The sequence below is a fragment of the Macaca fascicularis genome, chromosome 13 (genome assembly GCF_037993035.2).
Source record: "Macaca fascicularis isolate 582-1 chromosome 13, T2T-MFA8v1.1".
NCBI lineage: Eukaryota > Metazoa > Chordata > Mammalia > Primates > Cercopithecidae > Macaca > Macaca fascicularis.
Window position 1 is genome coordinate 110,862,893 of NC_088387.1, and position 23,677 is coordinate 110,886,569.

The 23,677-nt window shown below is 36.4% G+C and overlaps 1 protein-coding gene and 1 pseudogene across 1 annotated transcript in view; one reads left to right on the top strand and one right to left on the bottom strand.

Moving 5' to 3' along the window:
* ROCK2 (Rho associated coiled-coil containing protein kinase 2) overlaps positions 1 to 23,677 on the top strand; it is a 159,295-nt gene that overhangs the window by 100,951 nt on the left and 34,667 nt on the right. Inside the window, exons 5-12 of the mRNA XM_005576550.5 lie at positions 2,070 to 2,330; positions 11,397 to 11,541; positions 14,354 to 14,492; positions 16,623 to 16,714; positions 17,446 to 17,605; positions 20,656 to 20,716; positions 21,514 to 21,525; positions 22,806 to 22,885. Of these exons, the coding sequence (XP_005576607.1) occupies positions 2,070 to 2,330; positions 11,397 to 11,541; positions 14,354 to 14,492; positions 16,623 to 16,714; positions 17,446 to 17,605; positions 20,656 to 20,716; positions 21,514 to 21,525; positions 22,806 to 22,885 (950 nt within the window). The remainder of the gene's footprint in view (positions 1 to 2,069; positions 2,331 to 11,396; positions 11,542 to 14,353; positions 14,493 to 16,622; positions 16,715 to 17,445; positions 17,606 to 20,655; positions 20,717 to 21,513; positions 21,526 to 22,805; positions 22,886 to 23,677) is intronic.
* Positions 4,262 to 4,362, bottom strand: LOC123568472 (U6 spliceosomal RNA; annotated as a pseudogene).

Below are 23,677 nucleotides of genomic sequence, written 5' to 3' on the forward strand. Positions count from 1 at the left end.
CGGCTCACTGCAACCTCTGCCTCCTGGGTTCCAGCTGTTCTCCCACCTCAGCCTCCCGATTAGCTGGGATGACGGCTTGCACCACCATGCCTGGCTCATTTTTGTAATTTTAGTGGAGATGGGGGTTTTGCCATGTTGGCTAGGCTGATCTCGAACTCCTGACCTCAGGTGATCTGCCTGCCTTGGCCTCCCAAAGTGCTGGACTTATGGGCATGAGCCACTGCTGTGCCCAGCTATTATTCATTTTGTCAAACTATATTCTTGAATAATTTTTTTGAAAATGGTCTGTCAATTATAAAATTTCATTTTGTCATCTCCTTTGTTTTCTTGTCTGCCATATTCTAGAATCAAAATTATTTTCCCTCAAAACTCTGAAGATATAGTTGTGTTGCCTTTTGTATTCAGTATGTTGGCTGAGAGGTTTGTTGCCAGTATGATTTTATGTTTTTGTATATATGGCATTTTTGGGAAACAGAACTTTTCTCTTGAATTTTTGAAAATTTAGCCCTAACTGTATAAAGTCTCAGTTTCATTTAGAGGTTTTCTTGATCTTAGATTTTTAACTTTACTCATTTCTAGAAATTTTTGTTTACTATTCCTTTGTTGTTCTAGTCTGTATACTCTCTAGAACTGCTTTTAGGTAGATGTTGGTGCTTTTCTGACATTGCTCGGTGTTTCATCTCTTACTCCTTCGGTGTGTTCGGAGACCATTCATTTTTTCAATTTTCTAACTGTAATCTGTTCGTCTATCATCAGTCATATAGTGAATTCTTAGACTTCAGGGCTTTTTTTTGTCCTCATATCAGCCTAATATTTAATTGATGTGATATCTGTTGCCCTTTTGAGGGTATTGATTTTACATATTTTTTGTTTTCTTTTGAGATGGAGTTTTGTTCTTGTTGCCCAGGTCGGAGTGCAATGGTGTAATCTTGGCTCACTGCAGCCTCCGCCTCCCGGGTTCAAGCAATTCTCCAGCCTCAGCCTCCCAAGTTGCCGGGATTATAGGTGCCTGCCACCACGCCCAGCTAATTTTTTTAGCTTTTAGTAGAGACGGGGTTTCACCATGTTGGCCAGGCTGATCTCGAACTCCTGACCTCAGGTGATCCATTTGCCCCGGCCTTTCAAAGTGCTGGGATTCCAGATGCGAGCTACTGCACCTGGTCGATTTTACATTTTTAAAGCTGTCTTCAGTTTGTCTTATTAAACATTTCCTTGAGTATTATTTTTGTTTCTCAAATTGCTGTTTCTCTATTTCATGATGTTGATTTTTCTCAAATATTGATTCTTAGTTTTATCTTTTCCCTGTTTGTCTGTGGACGACTTGTGTTTGCATTGCTTGTTTCTGGGAGAGGTGTGACATACTGTTTGGTAGAATGTACAGATAGGTTTTCTTCAGACATTGTGGTTTCTCTGTCTTTTTGGGGGCCAGTAGCAACCTGGACTGGTATCTTCTTTCCCTGGTCCCAGTGCTACTGCTGTAGTCTCAGTGCACTGAATGTCTCTTGTTTATCGTGAACAAGGTGATGGGGAAGGGGAGAGAAGAGTTACGGGTCTTCCAAATATGGCTACCAGTGACTCATTCTTTCCATTGATATGGGGCTTATTCCCTCTTCTTGTATCCATTGAATCTAGTATCTCTAGATTTTTTTAAATTGCTCCCATCTCCTCAGCTCTTTTCTGTGTGAGTTATGTGCAGTAGTTTGTTCAGAAAGCTGTTTTCTTTAAACTGTAGTGAATTCTTCTGTCATTCTTGCAGCCTTTAATGTTCCTTGTTCCTGTTTGTTTCTTTTTAAAAATGTTTCTATTTAAATAGTTTCTCTTGTATTGTGTTCTCCATGAGGGGAAATATTCATTTATGCTTGCGTAAGGTACCCATATAAAAATTTTGTCTGATACTGTTTTTCCATTACATATGCCCAAGTCTAAAATAAAAGATCTCATAAATTTTAGTTTTGGTTGTAAAATAGCTTGCCTTTTTCAATAGTAATAATAGTTTTTTAAATTTTTGTTTTGATTATGGTTTTTGGTTTGGGTTTTTAAAAATTTTTCCTTTTCCTTTTGTTTTCCAGCTTTTTTATGCCTTTCAAGATGATAGGTATCTGTACATGGTAATGGAGTACATGCCTGGTGGAGACCTTGTAAACCTTATGAGTAATTATGATGTGCCTGAAAAATGGGCCAAATTTTACACTGCTGAAGTTGTTCTTGCTCTGGATGCAATACACTCTATGGGTTTAATACACAGAGATGTGAAGCCTGACAACATGCTCTTGGATAAACATGGACATCTAAAATTAGCAGATTTTGGCACGTGTATGAAGATGGATGAAGTAAGTAAGCAAATTTTTAAAAATGATAGTGTTTTGAGGGACAGAAATAAATGAAATGCTTTAAATCAGGTCTTCATAGTTCTGAACAAAGGTAAATTTAGTTTTCATAACTGTATAGCAACCCAAACAAGATATAACCAACTTAAAACATTTCCTTAACCAACTTAAAACATTTCCTTTAGTAATCATTTATGTAGCTGTAGAGTACTTATCAAGAGAAATAAAAACTTAGCTAACTTAGTTGTCTTCCTCATAGACTGTTGACAAGCATTTGCTACCAATCAAAACTGGTTCATGTGTATAATCTAGGTGAAGGAGGACACAAAATCTAAATTAAGGTAAATGGGTATTTTCACCACCATTGTTATTTCTGCATTTTTTTCTTTAAAAGAGGAGGTAAAAGTAAGTAAAGAAATTTATGTTAGCACTTCCTGCTCACTCCCTCTGCATCAACCATGCAGAATAAATATGGGAACATCATCTGTTGTGATACTTTGCCTGTTGATCAATTCGTATTATGATCAATAGGTTCAGTGGCATTAACCTTGTAGCTAATTATGATATTGATTTATTTTGATTGTAAAATGTATATATCTTGCCCTTTTCTCTGTAAGTGTGCAGTAAGAAATTCTTTTTTTTTTTTTGTTTTTTTTGTTTTTTGAGACGGAGTCTCGCTCTGTCGCCCAGGCTGGAGTGCAGTGGCGCAATCTCGGCTCACTGCAAGCTCCGCCTCCTGGGTTTACGCCATTCTCCTGCCTCAGCCTCCTGAGTAGCTGGGACTACAGGCGCCTGCCACCGCGCCCGGCTACTTTTTTGTATTTTTAGTAGAGACGGGGTTTCACCGTGGTCTCGATCTCCTGACCTTGTGATCCGCCCGCCTCAGCCTCCCCAAGTGCTGGGATTACAGGCGTGAGCCACCGCGCCCGGCCAGTGTGCAGTAAGAAATTCTTGATGGAGAGGGATCAGATTCTGTTTCCTTTGTATTACCCTGTTGGACCTAGGAGTCGACTTATAAATGTTAATATATGTTGACAACAAACTATTTCATCTTTTGTATGTTTTTTATAACTTTCCAGTATGCTTATAAAGCTATCTTATTTCTTGGTTGTTACCTAGTCAAATGTTTATTTTGAGTTAAGGTAATTTTCTCTCTACCTCTTAACTTATTCATGCCACCTGTATGACATTCACTTTTATTGATCATTCTAACTTCATCAGCATTCCAACTTCTAAGCTCATCTCAGATTTTACCTTGGCTTTAAGGTTCCTTCTGATAATCCTGACCTGACTGATCATTCTTTAATGTCATAATGTCCATGATTTACTCACATAGACAGAATTTGTGCTATACTTTATGGGCCATTTTTGTCTATCTTAATCTACCCAGCTAGAACTTAACATCCCTATATGTTTTTGGTCTTCTTGATAGAGTCTGTTATTATGTTCTGCAACCCTTAATCAATGTTTAATAGGTGGAGTTTTTTTTTTTGTGCCCAAAGCTCCCTCTTGTGGTATTTGGTATAATATAGTGTGAAATGATTAACAGTGCAAATTATCTTTAATGAAAATGAAGTATGAAATAATTTCCTAATAGAATGCTAAACTTATATCTGCTATACATAATATAACATGTTTTTGTGCTGTACTTCCATGAATGTATTTCGATTTTCATTAAACCAAAAACTTTTGGGGCTGGGGTACAGAGAAATAAATCATATCACATGTTTTTAGGGAGGATAAGGGTGGTTAAGGAGAGAAAGGTGTAGAGAAGGGGAATATGGGGAACAGGATAGAATATGGTACCTACAGAGTAATTGTATAAGCATGTAAGCAATTACTTAAATTGTCTCTTTATAAGGCAAAATAAAACATGGCCTAATTTTGTTTACTATTTTTACTTTTATTTATTGTTATTACTTTTAATAAATTTAAAAAATATAGACTACTTCAAGAATTTGCATGTTATGCTTATGCAGGGGCCATCCTATCTGTATCGTTCTAACTTTAGTATATGTGCTGCCGAAGTGAGCACTGTTTACTGTTTTTAAACTTAGGTACAGAGAGTTGAGTTTATACTCCTTTGTTCATAGTTTATTGTCATGAGTAGTCAACACAAAGGCCTCATCTTGCTTTTATTTTATATTTTCCTCCATTCAGTTTCTGTCTCATTCTATCTTTCCTCTCCCTGATAGATAGCTAGTATATGTTTACCATAGGTTTTTGCAGATTATTAGTGTAGTGTCCATGTATGTTCTTAGCTGGTGTAAACGGTATCTTGATGTAGATGTCTTTTTGTTTACTGTTATTACTCAGCATTGTTCTTATATCTCTCCCTGATAAATGTCAGTTAGTTCATTGCTTCTTTCTCCTGCTTAGTATTCCGTAGTATCTGTCAATCAATTTACCTTATTATTCCTTGGATGTTTGATTTCTAGGTCACCTCCAAATCCCTGCTAACAACAATACTGTCTTGAACATCTTTATATATGTCCCATGTATATGCTGACAAGGGATTCTCTAAGTATAAACATAGAAGTGAAACTGCTATATCAGAGGGTACATAAAAAAAGAATTGCCCAGTCTCCAGAATGGCTGTGAATGTTTGTAACTTCTTACTAGTAGTCCATGAGAGATCTTGTCTCCCCATATCCTTGCTAACGCTTATTATTCAGTTCTCTAAGGGCTACCAGTTCCATTGATACATAGTAGTATCTTTAAACAATTACGTTCATCTTACTGAACTAAGCCAAGAAAAAAATGAGATTTGTAAAAATTACATTAATCTTTTTTGTTGTTGTTGTAGACAGGGTCTCCTCTATTGCCCAGACTGGAGTGTAGTGGTGTAATCATAGCTCACTGTAGCCTGAAACCCCTGGGCTCAAGTGATCCTCCTGCCTCAGCCTCCCAAAGTGCTGGGATTAAAGATGTGAGGCACTGTGCCTGACCTGTTATGTTAATCTTGTAACTGATGACGACAAACCTCTCTTCATATATTTGTCAGTCATTTCTGATTTGTGAATTACCTGTTTATGTCTTTTAACTCTTTTAAATTGGTTTCTTGTTCATGTACAGGGATTCCTTATATAATCTAGATAGTGATTCCATAGATATTGCTGATATCATCTTCCATTGTATTACCCATCTATGCCTTCCTTTGTTTGAATAGAACTCCTTCATTCTGATGTAGTCAAAGATGTTTTTTAACAAATACTGAACTTTAAAAGTGTTGTTTTACCCCAGACCTCCATTCCTCAAGCAATACTAAGGATAATTATACAATGTTTAAGAACAGAAGAGTTTTTTATTAAAAACTATAGTACATTGAATTTATAATTTTCTATTAGTTTTTAACATGAATAGAGTTATTGCAAGTTTAAGGTTCAGCACTTCATGTGCCTTTGTTTGATTATTGTTACTGTACCAAAGCCATTAGAAATGTCTATACTTTTGGCCAGCTGCGGTGGCTCACGCCTGTAATCCTAGCACTATGGGGGAGGCCAAGGTAGGCAGATTGCTTGAGGCCAGGAGTTCGAGACCAGCCTGGCAAACAAGGTGAACCCCCATTTCTACTAAAAATAGAAAAATTAGCCAGGCGTGATGGTGCATGCCTGTAATCCCAGCTCCTTGGGTGGCTGAGGCATGAGAATTGCTCGAACCCAGGGGGCGGAGGTTGCAGTGAGCCGAGATCGCGCCAGGCCAGTGCCCTCCAGGCTGGGCAACAGAGCAAGACCCTGTCTCAAAAAAAAAAAAAAAAAAAAGGAAATGTCCATAGTTTTATTCTCATCCACTTACAGAAAGGAGTGTGACTTAGTTTTATATAGCTTACACACCAAAAATAATTTTTACATTTTTAAAAGTTTGTTTAAAAAAAGAAGAAAAGGCCGGGCGTGGTGGCTCACGCCTGTAATCCCAGCACTTTGGGAGGCCGAGGTGGGCGGATCACAAGGTCAGGAGATCGAGACCATGGTGAAACCCCGTCTCTACTAAAAATAGAAAAAATTAGCCGGGCGCAGGGGCGGGCGCCTGTAGTCCCAGCTACTCGGGAGGCTGAGGCAGGAGAATGGTGTGAACCCAGGAGGCGGAGCTTGCAGTGAGCTGAGATTGCGCCACTGCACTCCAGCCTGGGCGACAGAGCAAGACTCTGTCTCAAAAAAAAAAAAAAAAAAAAAAAGAAGAAAAATATGTGACAGAGACCCTGTGTGGTCCACAAAGCCAAAATATTTACAGTCTGGCCCTTTACAGGAAAAATTAGCCAACCCTTTATCTATAATATAGACATATATGCTCAAATTATTTTTCAGCCATCCTGACTTCCTATAAAATGTTATGCCATGGATAAAAGCAAAAATAAAATACAACTATAAACTTACAAGGACTAAAATAATTTGTCACTATCAGAATTAAGAGTAATAGTATCTCATTAAATTATATCATTGATAAATTGTATATTACACAGCTTTCTGGATGCAGTTGCCATCATCCTTATTCTCTCAGGAAAAAAAACTTACCTAAATGTGAATGAGAGTCACATTGTAAGATATGTATATGTAGATGTGTCTCAGTAATAGTTGAGAGCTACTGCTATGTTGGATGTACTCTTTGCCTGTCATGCATTTTATAGCAACATTTACCACCTTTTAAGACTACATTATATGTTAGTATTTTAAATTACCTGAAGAGGCTGGGCACAATGGCTCGTGCCTGTAATCCCAGCACTTTGGGAGGCTGAGGTGGGTGGATCACCTGAGGTCAGGAGTTCGAGACCAGCCTCACTAACATGGCGAAACTCTTGTCTCTACTAAAAACACAAAAGTTAGCTGGGCGTGATGGCGCGGGCCTATAGTCCCAGCTACTCAGGAGACTGAGGCGGGAGTATCGCTTGAACCCAGGAGGCGGAGGTTGCAGTCAGCCGAGATCGTGCCACTGCGCTCCAGCCTGGGCGACAAAGCGAGACTCCATCTCAAATAAATAAATAAATAAATATTACTTGAAGTTAGGATATGATTTTTATCCATTAATATTCTAGCATATACCATTTGACTAAATAGAGGCTATATTTTTTTTAAAAAAATAACTGGTAGCTTTTTTTTTAAGTAATTTTTTTTTAAAAAAGGTATGCATTTTCAAAAGGTTTCTCAGATTATTTTAAATGTATCAGATTAAATATGTATTTGCTAAATGTATTTGATGTATTATGGACAAAAAATCATAAATTCAGAGAATTTACTGAAAACACTGAATTTACTGAAAAGAGAAGAATTTCCCACAACAGAAGCTTTCAATGATTCTGTTAATTAAAAATTCCATTTACAGTTTTTTTTTCCACCTTTATAGGAAGCATTTCAGTTGTTTTTAGACCAACTCCAAGATTTCTGATTGACCAGTTTTGTGTTTTCAGTAAGTTATCTCGATTTATGATTTTTTTGACCATGATAACATATCAAATATGTTTAGAAAATATGCATTTAATCTGATACATTTAAAATAAAATAATTTGAGAAGCCTTTTGAAAATGCATACTTGATTATCCGGCTCTCCAGCTTAATACCCTTCAGTAGATTTCTGTCATCTACTGAATTAAGTTCAAACTCCTTAGCTTGTCACATGAAATTTCTTCTGATATGATCTCCTACCTGCTTTTGTACCCTATTCTCTATCATTTGACAGTACTTTATGGCTTAGAAGTCTTGAGTTACATGTAGTTCTTTCTGTACTATGATATATCATGATTCTTGGCCTACATATATGCTGTCTAAAAATCTGCCTGGAAATTTGTTATTCATATTTTGAAACTCAGTCCAAAGTTTGCCATCTTGTGAAAGCTCCTTAGGTTGGCCTCTTTGTCCTTTCCACATGTCCCCCTTTTGGAGCATTTTCTTATTTTTTGACTCTATACAATGTTTAAGACTTGTCTTATATTTTCTCTGTCTCACATCTGGAATCACCGTCTTCTCCAAGAAGCTCTGATTCTTTTTATTAAAAAATGGTATTTATGGCCGGGCGCGGTGGCTCAAGCCTGTAATCCCAGCACTTTGGGAGGCCGAGACGGGCGGATCGCGAGATCAGGAGATCAAGACCATCCTGGCTAACACGGTGAAACCCCGTCTCTACTAAAAAATACAAAAAACTGGCCGGGCGAGGTGGCGGGCGCCTGTAGTCCCAGCTATTCGGGAGGCTGAGGCAGGAGAATGGCGTAAACCTGGGAGGCGGAGCTTGCAGTGAGCTGAGATCCGGCCACTGCACTCTAGCCTGGGCGACAGAGCTAGACTCCGTCTCAAAAAAAAAAAAAAAAAAGAATGGTATTTATAAATCAACAATTGGGTGCTAGATGTGCTCATTGCTTCTAGACTTTTAGGCCCTGCCAGGTGACAGAGTTAGGGGGTATATATTGTATATATTAAATGTACTAAACCATAAACCACATGTACACACATTTATATATTTAATTTTGTGTATGTCTGTATATATTGAAAGTTAGGAGCTCATACTGCTAACTCTGATTCAAGTCCAGCACCACTAGGTTTATTCTAGTCTCTCTCCTTTCTTTTTTGTAATTTCTCTCGTGAACAGTAAAACTCTTGGCTCTCATTATCTGCAATGTATTTACTTACCAGTTCAACCCTAGTATACACATAAAATTATTTCAGAATTGCCAGTCCTTACCCCTGTGACAAAAAGATTTGCTAACCAAAATATATTATTTTTGTATACTTTTGTTTTTAATTAGTCTTACAGTATCCTGTTAAGATGTTATTTTCCAGAGTTAGTTTAGTTTGTTTCTTTCTGCCTTCTCTAATGTGGTTAGGTTATTTATTTATAAAACAGGTTCATTTCTTATTTTTTTGTATTCCATTTAGAGTTCCCCCCACATCCTGATTGGTTTTAATGTTTATTTTATTTTATTTTTTGGACACGAAGTTTCCTCTGGTTTTAGAAGATAGAGCTATACAAAATGTATGCTCAGAGAAGAGTCATTTGCTCCATATTCCCATACCCTGTTCCCATTACTCCCTTCTTTCCATCCTTTGACCACCCACCCACTGTTGGTAAACCAATCTCTTTAGTTTTTTACTTATCCTTCTCACAGTTCATTTAAACAGGGTTAGAGACTTGTTATAAATGTAGATTTCATATTCATATAATTTGAGAGCTTCCACATAACACACTTTTAAAATACTTTTAAATATCATTTTCAAATGTTTGTTTTAAAAACTTCAGTATGCTAGCCAAAAATCATAGTTAGAACATTAATTTTCCAAAAGCAGAGTGTTATTCACATAGTTTAGTATGTGAATATAGTTTACTATTAGTAATTACTATTACTATATAGAATATAATAGTTTATAACCAAAAAAAATCTTTAGTCCTACCCAAGTATTTATTCTGCAAGTGGTTATTTACACTGATAGGCAGCTTATCCTTCCAATATTCATTGTGTGGAACTTTATGTTTAGTTGTTTTGAATTTCACTGCATTTCTTAAACATGTTTATACTAGGTTGTTCCTGTTTCTTTATGCTCTTTTTTCTATCTATCCTGTCATACCACCCTGTCTCTTTTAAACCCTAACTTATCCATCCTTTACAGCCTAACTTTATGCCAATTCTTTCTTATCTTGCCCTTTCTTCTCCTTCCTCTGAACCTTTGAATGCTAAGTAATTTTTCGTTTGGTTGCATGTGTGTGTTTGTGTTTGTGTGTGTGTGTGTCTCCAGTGAGTTGGTTTTAGTAGCTAAGTCTCATATGTTTTTAAAACCTGATTTCTGTGGATGTATGTGAAATCAGGAAATTTTGTTTAACCTAATAAGCCTCTGTTAATTTTTTCCCCCAACAGAAGTCTAGACTATAGGACAGTCCATGATAAAAATTAATTGTATACCCTGCCTTTTGAAGTCAGGCACTGTCTTGTTCATCATTTGTCCTTCGTAGTAATCTACACACAGTGTTACTCCCATGGTTTGCTCAATTATTTCCATAAAATTTATTTTTAAATTTCTATTCAAACTAAAATAGCTTTTATTCTCTATTTGCTATATATGTGGGAAAATAAAGCCATTGAGTTAGTTCTGTTAATTTGAGAATGAATGAAAAGATTTTTTTCTATAACATGTTTTATATAAAGTTACATGAATTAGGTTTACAAAATGTGTTCAACCTCCTTTTCTCAAGGTAGCCATAATACTCAGTATTAGGTAGTTTGTATAGCTTCCTTATGAGGAATGTGGGCAACACACTCTTTACTGGGCAGGTCAAGGAAATAAAGGGCACTTAATCTCTCAAATCATTGCAAGTTGGACAGAGCTAGAGGTAAAGAAACACCATTTAGCACTATACTTCTCTAGTCATTTAATTTTGCAGCATGCAGACACACCCACCCCTATAATGGTTATTGTACTTGTCAAAAAGACATCAAGGAGGGATTATTTTATTACCTATTGAAACTAAACACAGATAAGTGGTTTTTAAAAATCATCTTGCCAAATATATTGATGCCACAGCTACATATTTCTAAATATATAGCCTGGAAGTATAGCTTTCACACTTCTAAGATCTTCTAATTTAAACATTTGATCTATTTCTTTGTTTTTTTTCTTGGTAATATAAGAGCCAATTCTTTATTCAGCCTCCAAACTGGGGCCCTTTGTTATCTTGTTTCAGTTTATTCTGGAAATATGAAAGCTTCCTTACTCTAATGATTCTTTTTTCTAGGTCAGCGTCCTTAAGACCACATTTTGTACTAACTTTACAACTACTTTATAGTGAAAAAAATAAGAAAAAGAAAAGTTGTTGATTTGCCTGGAATCTCCATTTTACCACCTTTTTCTTCTTTTGTTGAGGAAGCCTCCTGTATTTTAGAGTTCACAGTTTATTCCTATCTCCCATAATTGAGGCATTTTAATGCATTTTCCAATGTATTTATTCTCTGTATCCCAAAGTCATGTCAGCAGAGAAGTTCTGTTGGTAGCAATATGTAATCACTGTATATCTAGTAATAAATGGATTCATTGCATTTATAAGTGTGTGTTTTTACACTGATCTGTTTTTTCTTTATCTCTCCTGTTTATGCAGACAGGCATGGTACATTGTGATACAGCAGTTGGAACACCTGATTATATATCACCTGAGGTTCTGAAATCACAAGGGGGTGATGGTTACTATGGGCGAGAATGTGATTGGTGGTCTGTAGGTGTTTTCCTTTTTGAGATGCTAGTGGGTAAGTAAATATTTTAACTTTTTCCAAAACACTTCTTATAATACTTTATTTCAGTCAAGAATTTGAGAATATAAGGAAATTAATTGCCTTTGTCGTAGGGAAGAATTGGATTTCTGGAAACTTTGAATTAGTAGTATCTGATAGGGCAGACTGTTAATTGGAAAATTAATAACAAGCCTGATGCTGGCATGGTGATTAAATGGAATAAGTAGAATGTAAAAAGAATTAAAAATATATCACCAGGAAATATTTCTCCAGTAGACATTTTTGAATTATTAAAATATTAGAGCAAGAAGCAAGTTTACAGCTTCAGTGGGCCTTCATTCTAAGATTTTCCTTCTTTTTTTTTTTTCTTTTTTTCCTGAGGCAGGGTCTCGCTCTGTTGCCCAGGCTGGAATGCAGTGGCATGAACACAGCTCACTACAACCTTGACCTCCTAGGCTCAAGTGATCATCCCATTTTGCCTCCCGAGTAGCTAGGATTACAGGCACATGCCACTAAACCCACTGATTTTTTTCATTTTTTGTAGAGAGTGGTCTTATCATGTTGCCCAGGCTAGTTTCAAACTCCTGACCTCAAGTGTTCCTCCCACCTCAACCTCCCAAAGTGCTGAGATTTTAGGCATGAACCTCCACGCCTAGCCCTCTAAGATTTTCTTGATCAATCATATTTGTTATAGTGTTTCAGTATAAGACTTAATATTTGTCCCAATAATAGTAAAGTAAAAATCTCTTTAGTTTATGTGATTACATAATTGATTTCGTAAACAACTGTATTCCTTCCATTTACTACTTGCATATATATTTTGTTTGTAATTCTCGTGAAATAAATTATAAATATAATGTTTACCATTTGATTATCAAGATAAATATATTTTATAATAACATTGCAGTTTTAGAAAACTCAGAGACAAATTTAGTTATTTCTTCTTTTTTATGACCAAATCAAAATTTGAAAGGCTGAAGTATTTCAAAACTTTCTTTACATCATAGATTTCATTCCTAAGGTTTCCCATTTCTAAGTACTCGGGTCATAAAAATATTAATACCTTTGGGCTAAGGAAGCCAGTGACGTGGCATGGGGATGAGGGTTGAAAATGTAGTTAAATCCACTTTCCAAGGCAAGTATGTCAAGGCTAGTAACATAACATGGAATTAATTAGAGTTAAAATATACTTTTTAGAATTAGAGAATATGTTTTCTAAAAGGTGAGCCTAAAAGAAATGGTAGTGTAAAGCCTGTATGATAAAAGACTATGGTTATTGCTAAAAAATCAGAAATTTTTGATAAATTTCAAGTTTAAATAATTACTGTTGAACTTTTTTGTGGCATAAATTGCTTTCTCTTGATGACTGTCTTGTGTATGTAGCATTGATCTTGTTATGCTTCGTTTCATGTCATAGTATGACCTACTCTATTTTGGGCCTTTCAAAGTGAGTCTCTTTGTACACATTATATGGTCCCATGTAGCTGTCTATTCTCCCACCTCTGGCCTAGGTTGTGTCTTGTAATCTTTTGAAAATAGAATATATTCTCTTTTTGGCCTAGACACGCTTTCCTAGGGATTTACAAAATAAGGTACTTTAGAGTAAGTAATTTGGCTTATTCGATGAAGAGGCCATTTAAATTCTCACGACTGCGAGGCTGAGTGGTGCTAGCTCAGCTCTTCAGGAGCCTGAGTGAGGCAGGAGGATTACTTGACCCCAGGAGTTCAAGGCCAGCCTGGGCAACATATGAGATACTGTGTCTAAAAAAGTAATAATAAAAGAGTAGAATTAAAATAAATACAAAATTTTTAACATAAAATTAAAAAATAAAGTAAAAGTTAAAAAATAAATTAAAAAAATAAAAAATAAAATATTGAATTCAAAGCTGCCCTCTACCTTTCTTTGAACACAAACAAAAAATAACTACCTGAAGACATTTTTTGAAGTTTTGGATTGGCTGATTTAGGAAAGTCAGGTTTTCATTAAAGTTCCTTGTAGTGTAGATGTACTCGCAGAGCCTGTAACACTTGTGGCTTTAGCTCAGTACTGGCCAGAATGGTGCCTTCAACATTTTCTATCTTTATACTTGCTTCAGTGCATCTATCACAGTCATTAGTAAGAACACTGCATGGGGAGACCATTTCTGCCCTCTTTCAACTCTAGCTACATGTCATTTTAAGCTAGTCACAGTCTGTCTCTTTGGGCCTGACTTCTTATGTAAAATAATAGAGCTGGTTTAACTCTTGGAGCAGCCCTGTCTGGCCTATCATGATGTAAATGATTTAAATATGTGCTGTCCAGTGTGGTAACCATTGGTTACATCATGACTTAAAATGTGGCTAGTATAACTAGGGAATTGTGTTTTTCATTTTATGTAATTCATTTTAACTTTAAATTGCCACCTGTAGCTAGTGGCAACTGTGGTGTGTAGCGTAGCTCTACAGAGTGATTTCAAAATGCTGATCCAGCCCAAGCATTAAAGGACTCTGACTGATCTGACCCCATACAGGAAATCTTTCTCTTGCACTATTCAGTAAAACATTTCCTTTCTTACGTTAAAAAAAAATCTCAGCACATTCTGGAGTTATCATTGATTTTATTTTGCTTTTAAGGGATGAGGGGTCATTGGTGGTGTTACAATTTAAATACATTCTTTGTTTTAGAATATAACAATATGTCTGTTGTTTTGACTGGGACTCTGTGCCCATAGAATATTTGTTCTTCACTGCATGTGACAAATTTCAACTTAACATACTTAAATATTAGGTGAAAAGTGTTTCCTTTGCATTCTCTGTTACACTCAGTATCTTCTTTCTTGAAATTTAGGGGATACTCCATTTTATGCGGATTCACTTGTAGGAACATATAGCAAAATTATGGATCATAAGAATTCACTGTGTTTCCCTGAAGATGCAGAAATTTCCAAACATGCAAAGAATCTCATCTGTGCTTTCTTAACAGATAGGTAATGTACATTGAATTTGTTTGTAGAGAAGCCCTTTTATGTTAAATTTGTAGAAATAAAAGCATACCTAGCTTATTAACATATGAAATCAGTCTGCCTCTCATTACCCAAGTAGCATCTAATTCTGGGTTAGCCTTTTCCTTCTGCTAAGCTTGGTGTTGGGCTACCTCCTTGTTATGTGTGTACAGCCCAGTTGTAATCAAACTCTAACCTTAACCCTCATGTCTAAAAAGGAAAAAATAGAACTTGGTAAAACAATGGATTTGAAAGAAATAAAACTTTTGTATTGTTCACATTTTATCCTCCAAGCTGGTTAATCCGTATTACTCTTACATAACTTTTGAGAGTATTTTGTGTAGATAAATACTCAGCAGGTTATAATCTTAAAAACTATTTGTGTTAGACTTGGGAGTGCTTCCTTCCCAACCCTTTTTAATTTACATTTGAATATGAGCAAGACTATCCTGGAAATTCTATACTTTTAAAAACAAAATAGATGAACAAAGGTGAGAAAACCTGCCCCAAAAAGAGAAGCTAGAAAACTCTTTGATTTGTCTTCCTTGTTCACTCCATTCCATTTTTTTCTAATGTCCCATTTTATATTTGTGATGGGAGTCATCCCATCAAAGGACCAACATATAGAAGAGGGTGCTCACACCCTTGTTCAAACTTACACATCAGCTTTGTGATCTTGGGGAAATTATTTTTACTTTTTTGGGAAATAATTTTACTCATCCATAAAACAGTGGGCTCAAATTACATAACTAAGGGCATTTCTAGCTCTAATATGCTAAGATTCCTCGGCACATCTTGTTGTTTATTAATTTGTTACAAGCATTACTGCAGTGACTATCCTCACACATTCATCTCTGTATACTTTTTATAGGATAAAATTTTAAAGGTGGAATTCTGGGATACACATTTTAAAATTAAGTGATGTTACAAAATTGATCCCCAGATGAGTTACATCAATATGTATTTCCATTAACAAAATTGTTTTCCTCTCGTCAAACTGAACATTATAAAATGTTTTTTCTTTTTTTCATCAAAGAGGATAATTATTTTTATTTGTCAATCATTTGTAGAATAAAACTTTAATACCTGTTAATTACATGGTTGATGAGCGGTCGGTGCTCATAAACTCAAAGTAAAATGGAAATGACAATTTATATATTAAGACCTGGAGATGAGGAGATGTTATCTTTGAAAAGAAGGAGAGATGCCTCTTTCTAGAGGATAGGGTGGAAGAAGAACACAGCCTGTATGTTTGATGTGGGCACTGAGCAGGATTGGTAGGGATGGTCATAATTTGTGCTGGATGATAAATTGTACAACAGGGTGCACCTGTTTTATGTTTATAAAAGGAGTGTTATGAAATATTTAAATTAGTAGTTATGGGGCAGGGGTATGCAATCTAAGGAATGATTATAGGTGGAAAACTGATATTTTGAAAATAAGTTAATGCCATAAATATGGCTAGGAGCACTTCCCCTTAAGGTCTACAGTTTTCCTATTTATGATAAACATAGCTCCAGGGCCTTGTATAACACAGATGCTATTTCCATACACTCTTCATTGAAGACTCAGAAGTTCAAAGAATGAAATTCTTTGTAACACTTTTCATATGTGCAGAATGATAACTTTAATATACATGTAGAGATGTAATTTACCAGAATAAATGTGGATAGCTTCAAACATATGAATTCTTTTTAGGAAAGGGAGAGATTTTGAAAATAATATTTCTATTAGAGAAGTTTTGAATAACTCTTCTCTGCCAGAAGTTAGACCTATGTCTCTTTATATCCTGAAGTTATTGTCATTCAGTCGTGGCACATGTAGGTGAATTTTTTTACTTGATAGTCTTATGTGCTTTCGTTTGATGCAAACTATAGACAGTAACATTTTATTTTTCACGACATTTATTATGCATTACAGTTTTTTAAATCTATCTAAAGAGATCACATACTGTAACATGGGATTGCTTATTTTTGAGAAACATTTAAGCTGAAGCTTTTAATACAAACATCTCGAATTTACTTGAGATCTTTATTTTGGTTAAACTATTGACGTAGAGGTAATCTTTTTATTTTACAATTTTTAAATAATACAATCTTTAACTGCATTATTTAGGGAGGTACGACTTGGGAGAAATGGGGTAGAAGAAATCAGACAACATCCTTTCTTTAAGAATGATCAGTGGCATTGGGATAACATAAGAGAAAGTAAGTCAATAAACCTAAATATTTTCATTCCATCACATTCTGAAACTCATAATTTGATTCCTTTTTTGAAATAACAAGCATGTTTGATAACACTTAATGCTAACTCATTTTCAAATTGAGAAATTTCATTTCAAATTTGTTCTGTGTCAGTATTTATAACAATATTCCTCAATATCTTTGCAAACTGTTAGCAATATTTCTCAACACTTTTATAATAAACATTACACATTCCTTAATTTGCTAAGTTAAGCTTTGTAGATCTCAATAATTTTCAGAATCAAGGGAATATAATCCTTTAATTTAAATGTGTTTGATTTGACAAATCAACAATTATTTATGGAGACCATACTCTGTTAAATATTGTGGTAAGCATAGTATCTTATTTTTACTATGTATATATGACATTGATTCATTTTAAGGGTAAGAAATATTTCTGTTTTGAGAACGTAGAAAATTGAGATCTCTAAATTCTGTGCAAATTATTGCTGCTTGTAATTTTTAACAACTAGAATAATATGTTGCTTTCCTTGTTTAATGGATTAATCTGTATTTAAAACTGATCTAATATAGCATTAAATTACAAAATTTTAATTCTGTGAATCGACAAAATGGAAAATGCACTGCTATAAATTTATAGTGTTATTAAATAATAAGTAATATATCATAATAAAATAGGATGGTTTATATATTTTGATTGTGAATGAAATAATTTATTTCTTTTCTTTTAATAGCGGCAGCTCCTGTAGTACCTGAACTCAGCAGTGACATAGACAGCAGCAATTTCGATGACATTGAAGATGACAAAGGAGATGTAGAAACCTTCCCAATTCCTAAAGCTTTTGTTGGAAATCAGCTGCCTTTCATAGGATTTACCTACTATAGAGAAAATTTGTATGTAGTTTATTATTTATTAATATTTACTGTTTTTAGAATCTCTCTATAAGATGTCTTGAGACTGAATTACAGAAGATAAAGTGCTAATTTGTTTTTTCCAAAAGAACTATCATCAGAAGAATTCTTAATTTTATTTTATTATTTCTGAATGTTATATGTTATTCATTTATAAGTTATTGCAAGACACCATTTTACATTCTTTTGGGGATATAGAGTAAAAGCAGATACCTATTTTTGAAGAAGCTTGTCATCTCATGAAGGATATAAGAGAATTATATAGTCATAAAGAAGGGTAAAATGTGACAGTTGCCTTAAGAAAGATGCTAAGAGAATCTGGGATGGTTCAGAAGAAAAACAGAAATCATCTCTTTTGGTTGGGAGTAGGGAGAAATCAGGTCAGATCTCTGGGAAGAGGCAGCATTTTAGCCAAGTCTAACAAGAAGAAGTTTTGAGTGGCTGAAATATGGGGAGATTAGGGGACAGTTGTGAGGTGTTGAATAGTGGAAGCAAATGTTGGGAATGTGAGCACACATTGGGAACAGAGCACTCACATTGAGTCCGGTAGCACTCAAACATAGAGCAGGTGCTACTATATCATGACTGTTTAGAGGACTCGATGAGACTATGTGGTTTTCTTGCCTGTAGTCTCTGCATCTAGCAGAGAGTCTGACACAAGATCATTCAATAAATATTGGTTAACTGGAGTGAGTATTGGATGTAAGATTAGAAAATATGTTGAGGCTGGGTGTGGTGATTCACACATGTAATCCTAGCACTTTGGGAGGCTGAGGTGGGAGGATAGTTGAGCCTAGGAGTTCTAGACCAGCCTAGGCAACAAAGTGGAACCCTGTCTTTAAAAAAGAAATAAAAACACTTGGGTATGGTGGCTCATGCCTGTAATCCCAGCACTTTGGAGGCTGAGGCAGGCAGATCACATGAGGTCAGGAGTTTGAGACCAGCCTGACCAACCTGGAGAAACCCTGTCTCTACTAAAAAATACAAACTTAGCTGGGCATGGTGGCACATGCCTGTAATCTCAGCTACTCTGGAGGTTGAGGCAGGAGAATCGCTTGAACCCAGGAGGTGGAGGTTGTGGTTGAGCTGAGATTGTGCCATTGCACGCCAGCCTCGGCAACAAGAGTGAAACTCCATCTCAACAAAAGAAAAGAGAAAGCCAGACATGGTGGTTTGTGCCTATAATCCCAGATACTTGGAGGCTGAGATGAGAGGATCACTTGAGCCCAGGAGTTCAAGGTTGGAATGAGCTGTTCCAGCCTGGGCGACAGAGTGAGACCATGTCTTTAAAAAAAAAAAAAGGCCAGGCGTGGTGGCTTAAGCCTGTAATCCCAGCACTTTGGGAGGCCGAGACGGGCGGATCACGAGGTCAGGAGCTCGAGACCATCCTGGCTAACATGGTGAAACCCTGTCTCTACTAAAAATACAAAAAAATTAGCCGGGCATGGTGGTGCATGCCTGTAGTCCCAGCTACTCGGGAGGCGCAGGCAGGAGAATGGCGGGAGCCTGGGAGGCGGAGCTTGCAGTGAGCCGAGATTGCGCCATTGCACTCCAGCCTGGGTGACAGAGCGAGACTCCGTCTCAAAAAAAAAAAAAAAAAAAAAAAAAAAAAAAAAAAAAAAAAGAATGAGTTTTGGGGAAGAATAATCAGCAGATGATTGTTGTGTGCTCAGCTAAGGGGCTTTTGACCGCCTGGCATTGGGAAGCCACTGAATATTTGAGAAACATATTTTTGACAAACTTGTAGTATATCCGTGTGTGTAGTATGTAATGATCAGAATAATCAACCATTGCAATTTGCCCAGGACTGAGGGTTTTCCTAGGATGTGGCATGGCACTTTCATGCCAAAACCAGGAAAAATCCAGGCAAACCAGGATGAGTTGGTCACCCTAAAAACTATTGTCATGCTGACCAAAATGAGGGTATCAGTGCCAGGAAAAACACAAGCATGGTGTAGGCAGTAGGGAAGAACCCAGTTGAGAGAAATTGATAGTAAAATAGAAGTGATGATTTATATATTTAAGACCTGGAGATAAAGACATGTTATCCTTAAAAAGGAGAGAGGTCTTTTTCAAGAAGATGGTGTAGAAGAATTAAATAGTTATAGAAACTGTAACTATTACAGGCGGCTCATGCCTGTAATCCCAGCACTTTGGGAGGCTGAGGTGAGCGGATCACTTGAGGCCAGGAGTTCAAGACCAGCCTGGGCAATACAGCAAGACTCTTTCTCCGCAAAAAATTTAAAAATTAGCCAGGTGTAGTGGCATGCGCCTGTACTCCTAGCTACTTGGGATGCTGAGGCAGGAGGATTACTTGAGCCTAGGAGTTCGAGGCTGCAGGGGGCTATTATTGTACCACTGTATTCCAGCCTGGGTGACAGATTGAAACAAGAAAGAAAAGTGAGATAGTAAGATGAAGAGGCGGGAAGTATAGTTGCATTTAGTGAGTCTGGTGCAAACGAAATTAAAGACTAGTTATCCCGTAAGAGGGAAAGGCAAGAAAAGTTTAGCGTTTGATTGATTGAGTGAGTGAGTGAGATGGAGTCTCACTTCGTCGCCCAGGCTGGAGTGCAGTAATGTGATCTTGGCTTATTGCAACCTCCACCTCCCGGATTCCAGTGATTATCATGCCTCAGCCTCCCGAGTAGCTGGTACTACAGCTGTCCGCCACCATGCCTGGCTAATTTTTGTATTTTTTTTTATTTTTTTATTTTTTTTTTAGTAGAGATAAAGTTTCACCATGTTTGTCACACTGGTCTCGAACTCCTGACCTCAGGTGATCTGCCCGCCTTGACCTCCCAAAGTGCTGGGATTACAGGTGTGAGCCACAACGCCTGGCCCTAGTATTTTAAATTATTGGAAATGATACAGATGTCTTGAGGGAAAAATATGGCTTCATTTATAAATAATGTGTTGAAGTGAAAAGAGAGAAATCTGTGTTTGACATTTAAGTCTGAGAATAACTTGAATAAAATAGCACATGGATTAAGATGAAATGTAAAATAATTTATTTTCTCCCCCCTTCCATATAGATTATTAAGTGACTCTCCATCTTGTAGAGAAAATGATTCAATACAATCAAGGAAAAATGAAGTATGTATAAATTTTTACTCCTGTAGTTTAGTTGCATGTTTAAATATTTTAGTAATGCCCATGTTTTTAAAAAGCTAATTTGATGCTTCTTTTATTTTATTTTTTTTTTTGAGACGGAGTCTCACGCTGTTGCCCAGGCTGGAGTGCAGTGGCGCGATCTCGGCTCACTGCAAGCTCCGCCTCCTGGGTTCACGCCATTCTCCTGCCTCAGCCTCCTGAGTAGCTAGGACTACAGGCGCCCGCCACCGCGCCCGGCTAATTTTTTGTATTTTTAGTAGAGACGGGGTTTCACTGTGGTCTCCATCTCCTGACCTTGTGATCCGCCCACCTCGGCCTCCCAAAGTGCTGGGATTACAGGCTTGAGCCACTGCGCCCGGCCATTGATGCTTCTTTTAAAATCATGAGATGGCATTCCTTGTGTAATACAGTTTAACATAGCATTGCAATGATTGATTTATGCGAATAGTGTCATTATTCAAGACATGGTGGCTAGTACAAAGATGACTTTTACATGGCTTTAGTCTTAGTTGAGTGCCAAAAGTGATAGAATAAGTTTGTAAACAACTATAATAACATTTAGAAAATTGACTTCTATAATCTATAAATGAATGCAAAGCTAAATCATACATGTATATACACATACACATAAATGATGATGCTAAACATTTTTTCTTCAAACTTATGAAAACTAAAGCATTAGGTTGGATAATTTTGTTATGGTTTGTGTTTTAGGAATTTTACAGAATATAACCAGCAATTTTAATATTCTAATGTGTTTTCTGTTTTGTTTTAAATAGGAAAGTCAAGAGGTATGTTGATGTTGTCAGATATATTGAAAAACTGAGAAAAACTCATCACTCTCGCAATGTTTAAATATAGTCATATCCTACCTAGCATTTTGGAGTACTACATTACCCAAGAGAGAAGTTCACAACCTTTTTTCTACCAAGTATCTCTTTTATTATTGTTCTGTGGATCTGTTTAAAATATATATTATGTAATTTTGTTTTTGTTTATTAAGGGCATATAACTGGCAGCAAGAATTTCTGATTAGCATGTAATAACTGGTATGCTCAAATTATTGTAATGCAGTAGTAGCCAAAAGCAATTAAACTTGACTAGTTCGTTAGCCTGTATATTTTTATTAAGGGAAAATAGAGTTTTGCTTAAGATAGATGCAGTGTTTAAAACCATGGAGAACCTGATCACTAGAAGGAATATTGGAAAGAACATTGCCATGGGAGTCTAATAGAACTGCATTGATTTTTGGCACTGCCACTTATTAGCTATGCTATCTTGGCCTGGTTATTTACCTTTTTTGAATTTCATTTTCTTTATCAAATAGATACAATGCTACCATCTTTGTAGGATTGTTGTTAATATTAACAAGACAATATTTGTAAAGTATGTGATATTTTACCAAAGGCACCACAGGAGCTCAAAATGTTAAATCCTTTAAAAAGTAAATAATGTTCCAGAAATGGATTATTTAATAGTTTCGGTAATTTTAGCTTGTTTAAAGACTTACATGGCTAGGAAACACTGCTGAGGAGATGGCTTGTAATTAATTAGCTATCATTTATTCGAAAGTTATTGATTACTCCACAGTAATATTACCAGCATTACGTAGGAAGATATAAAAGAAGAGCTTATATTCTTATTTTCCACAGTAATATATTTTTGAGCATATTCAGTTGAATACTCTATTTGTTTTAGATGTGTTCATTTTTATCTGACTAGCACAAATAATGACAATATTTTCAAGCAAATAATTCATAGAAAAGCAGCAGAAGATATCAGAGGTGGTATTCTTTATAATGAATTTGAAACTTTCTGTCATAGAACAATTCTGCCAAAGTTAGAGCTTCTTATGCATGGTTACCTAAGTGTGTTCATACATACATGTGTAAAGCAAGAGATGGGAAATTTTTTCCTTTATCATATATAAGTCACCTTAAGAAGATACAAATACTGTACCATTATATAGGACATTATGTTTAGTGGAAGACAAAATAAGTTTATCATTTTCTTTAAGCCTCCCATCTTTAAATATGACCAAAATACGTAATTACAGTTTGTTTTTTGACAGATTCAGAAAAAACTGTATACATTAGAAGAACATCTTAGCAGTGAGATACAAGCCAAAGAGGAACTGGAACAGAAGTGCAAGTATGTTTTGTAGATAAATTATTACTTTATAAAATTTAAGTTTAAACATTTACTGAAAAAAGGAGAGCAGCCAAGGTGGGTGGATCACGAGGTCAGTTCAAGACCAGCCTGGCCAAGATGGTGAAATCCCGTCTCTACTAAAAATACAAAAATTAGCTGGGCGTGTGGTGGGCCCCTGTAATCCCAGCTACTTGGGAGGTCAAGGCAGAGAATTGCTTGAACCCGGGAGGCAGAGGTTGCAGTGAGCCAAGATCATGCCACTGCACTCCAGCCTGGATGACAAAGCGAGACTCTATCTCTAAAAAAAGAGAAGAAAGAAATGGAGAGCTACGGCCTGGCGCAGTGGCTAATGCCTGTAATCCCAACACTTTGAGAAGGCAAGGGAGCTACTTGGGAGGCTGAGGCAGGGCAGTCGCTTGAACGTGAGAGGTGGAGGTTGCAGTGAGCTGAGATCGCACCACTGCACTCCAGCTGGGGCGATAGCATGAGACTCTGTCTCAAAAAAAAAAGAAAGAAATGGAGAGCTCAGGCCGGGCACAGTGGCTCACACCTGTAGTCCCAACACTTTGGGAGGCCAAGGTAGTTACTTGGGAGGCTGAGGCAGGACAGGCGCTTGAACCTGGGAGGCAGAGATTGTAGTGAGCCGAGATTGCGCCACTGCATTCTAGCCTGGGTGACAGAGCAAGACTTCCTCTCAAAAAAAAAAAAAAAAAAAAAGGAGAGCTACATAGTAATTATATAATTACTTTTAAATTTATAGACTATGTTTTATTGTAAATTAGAAGTTATTTA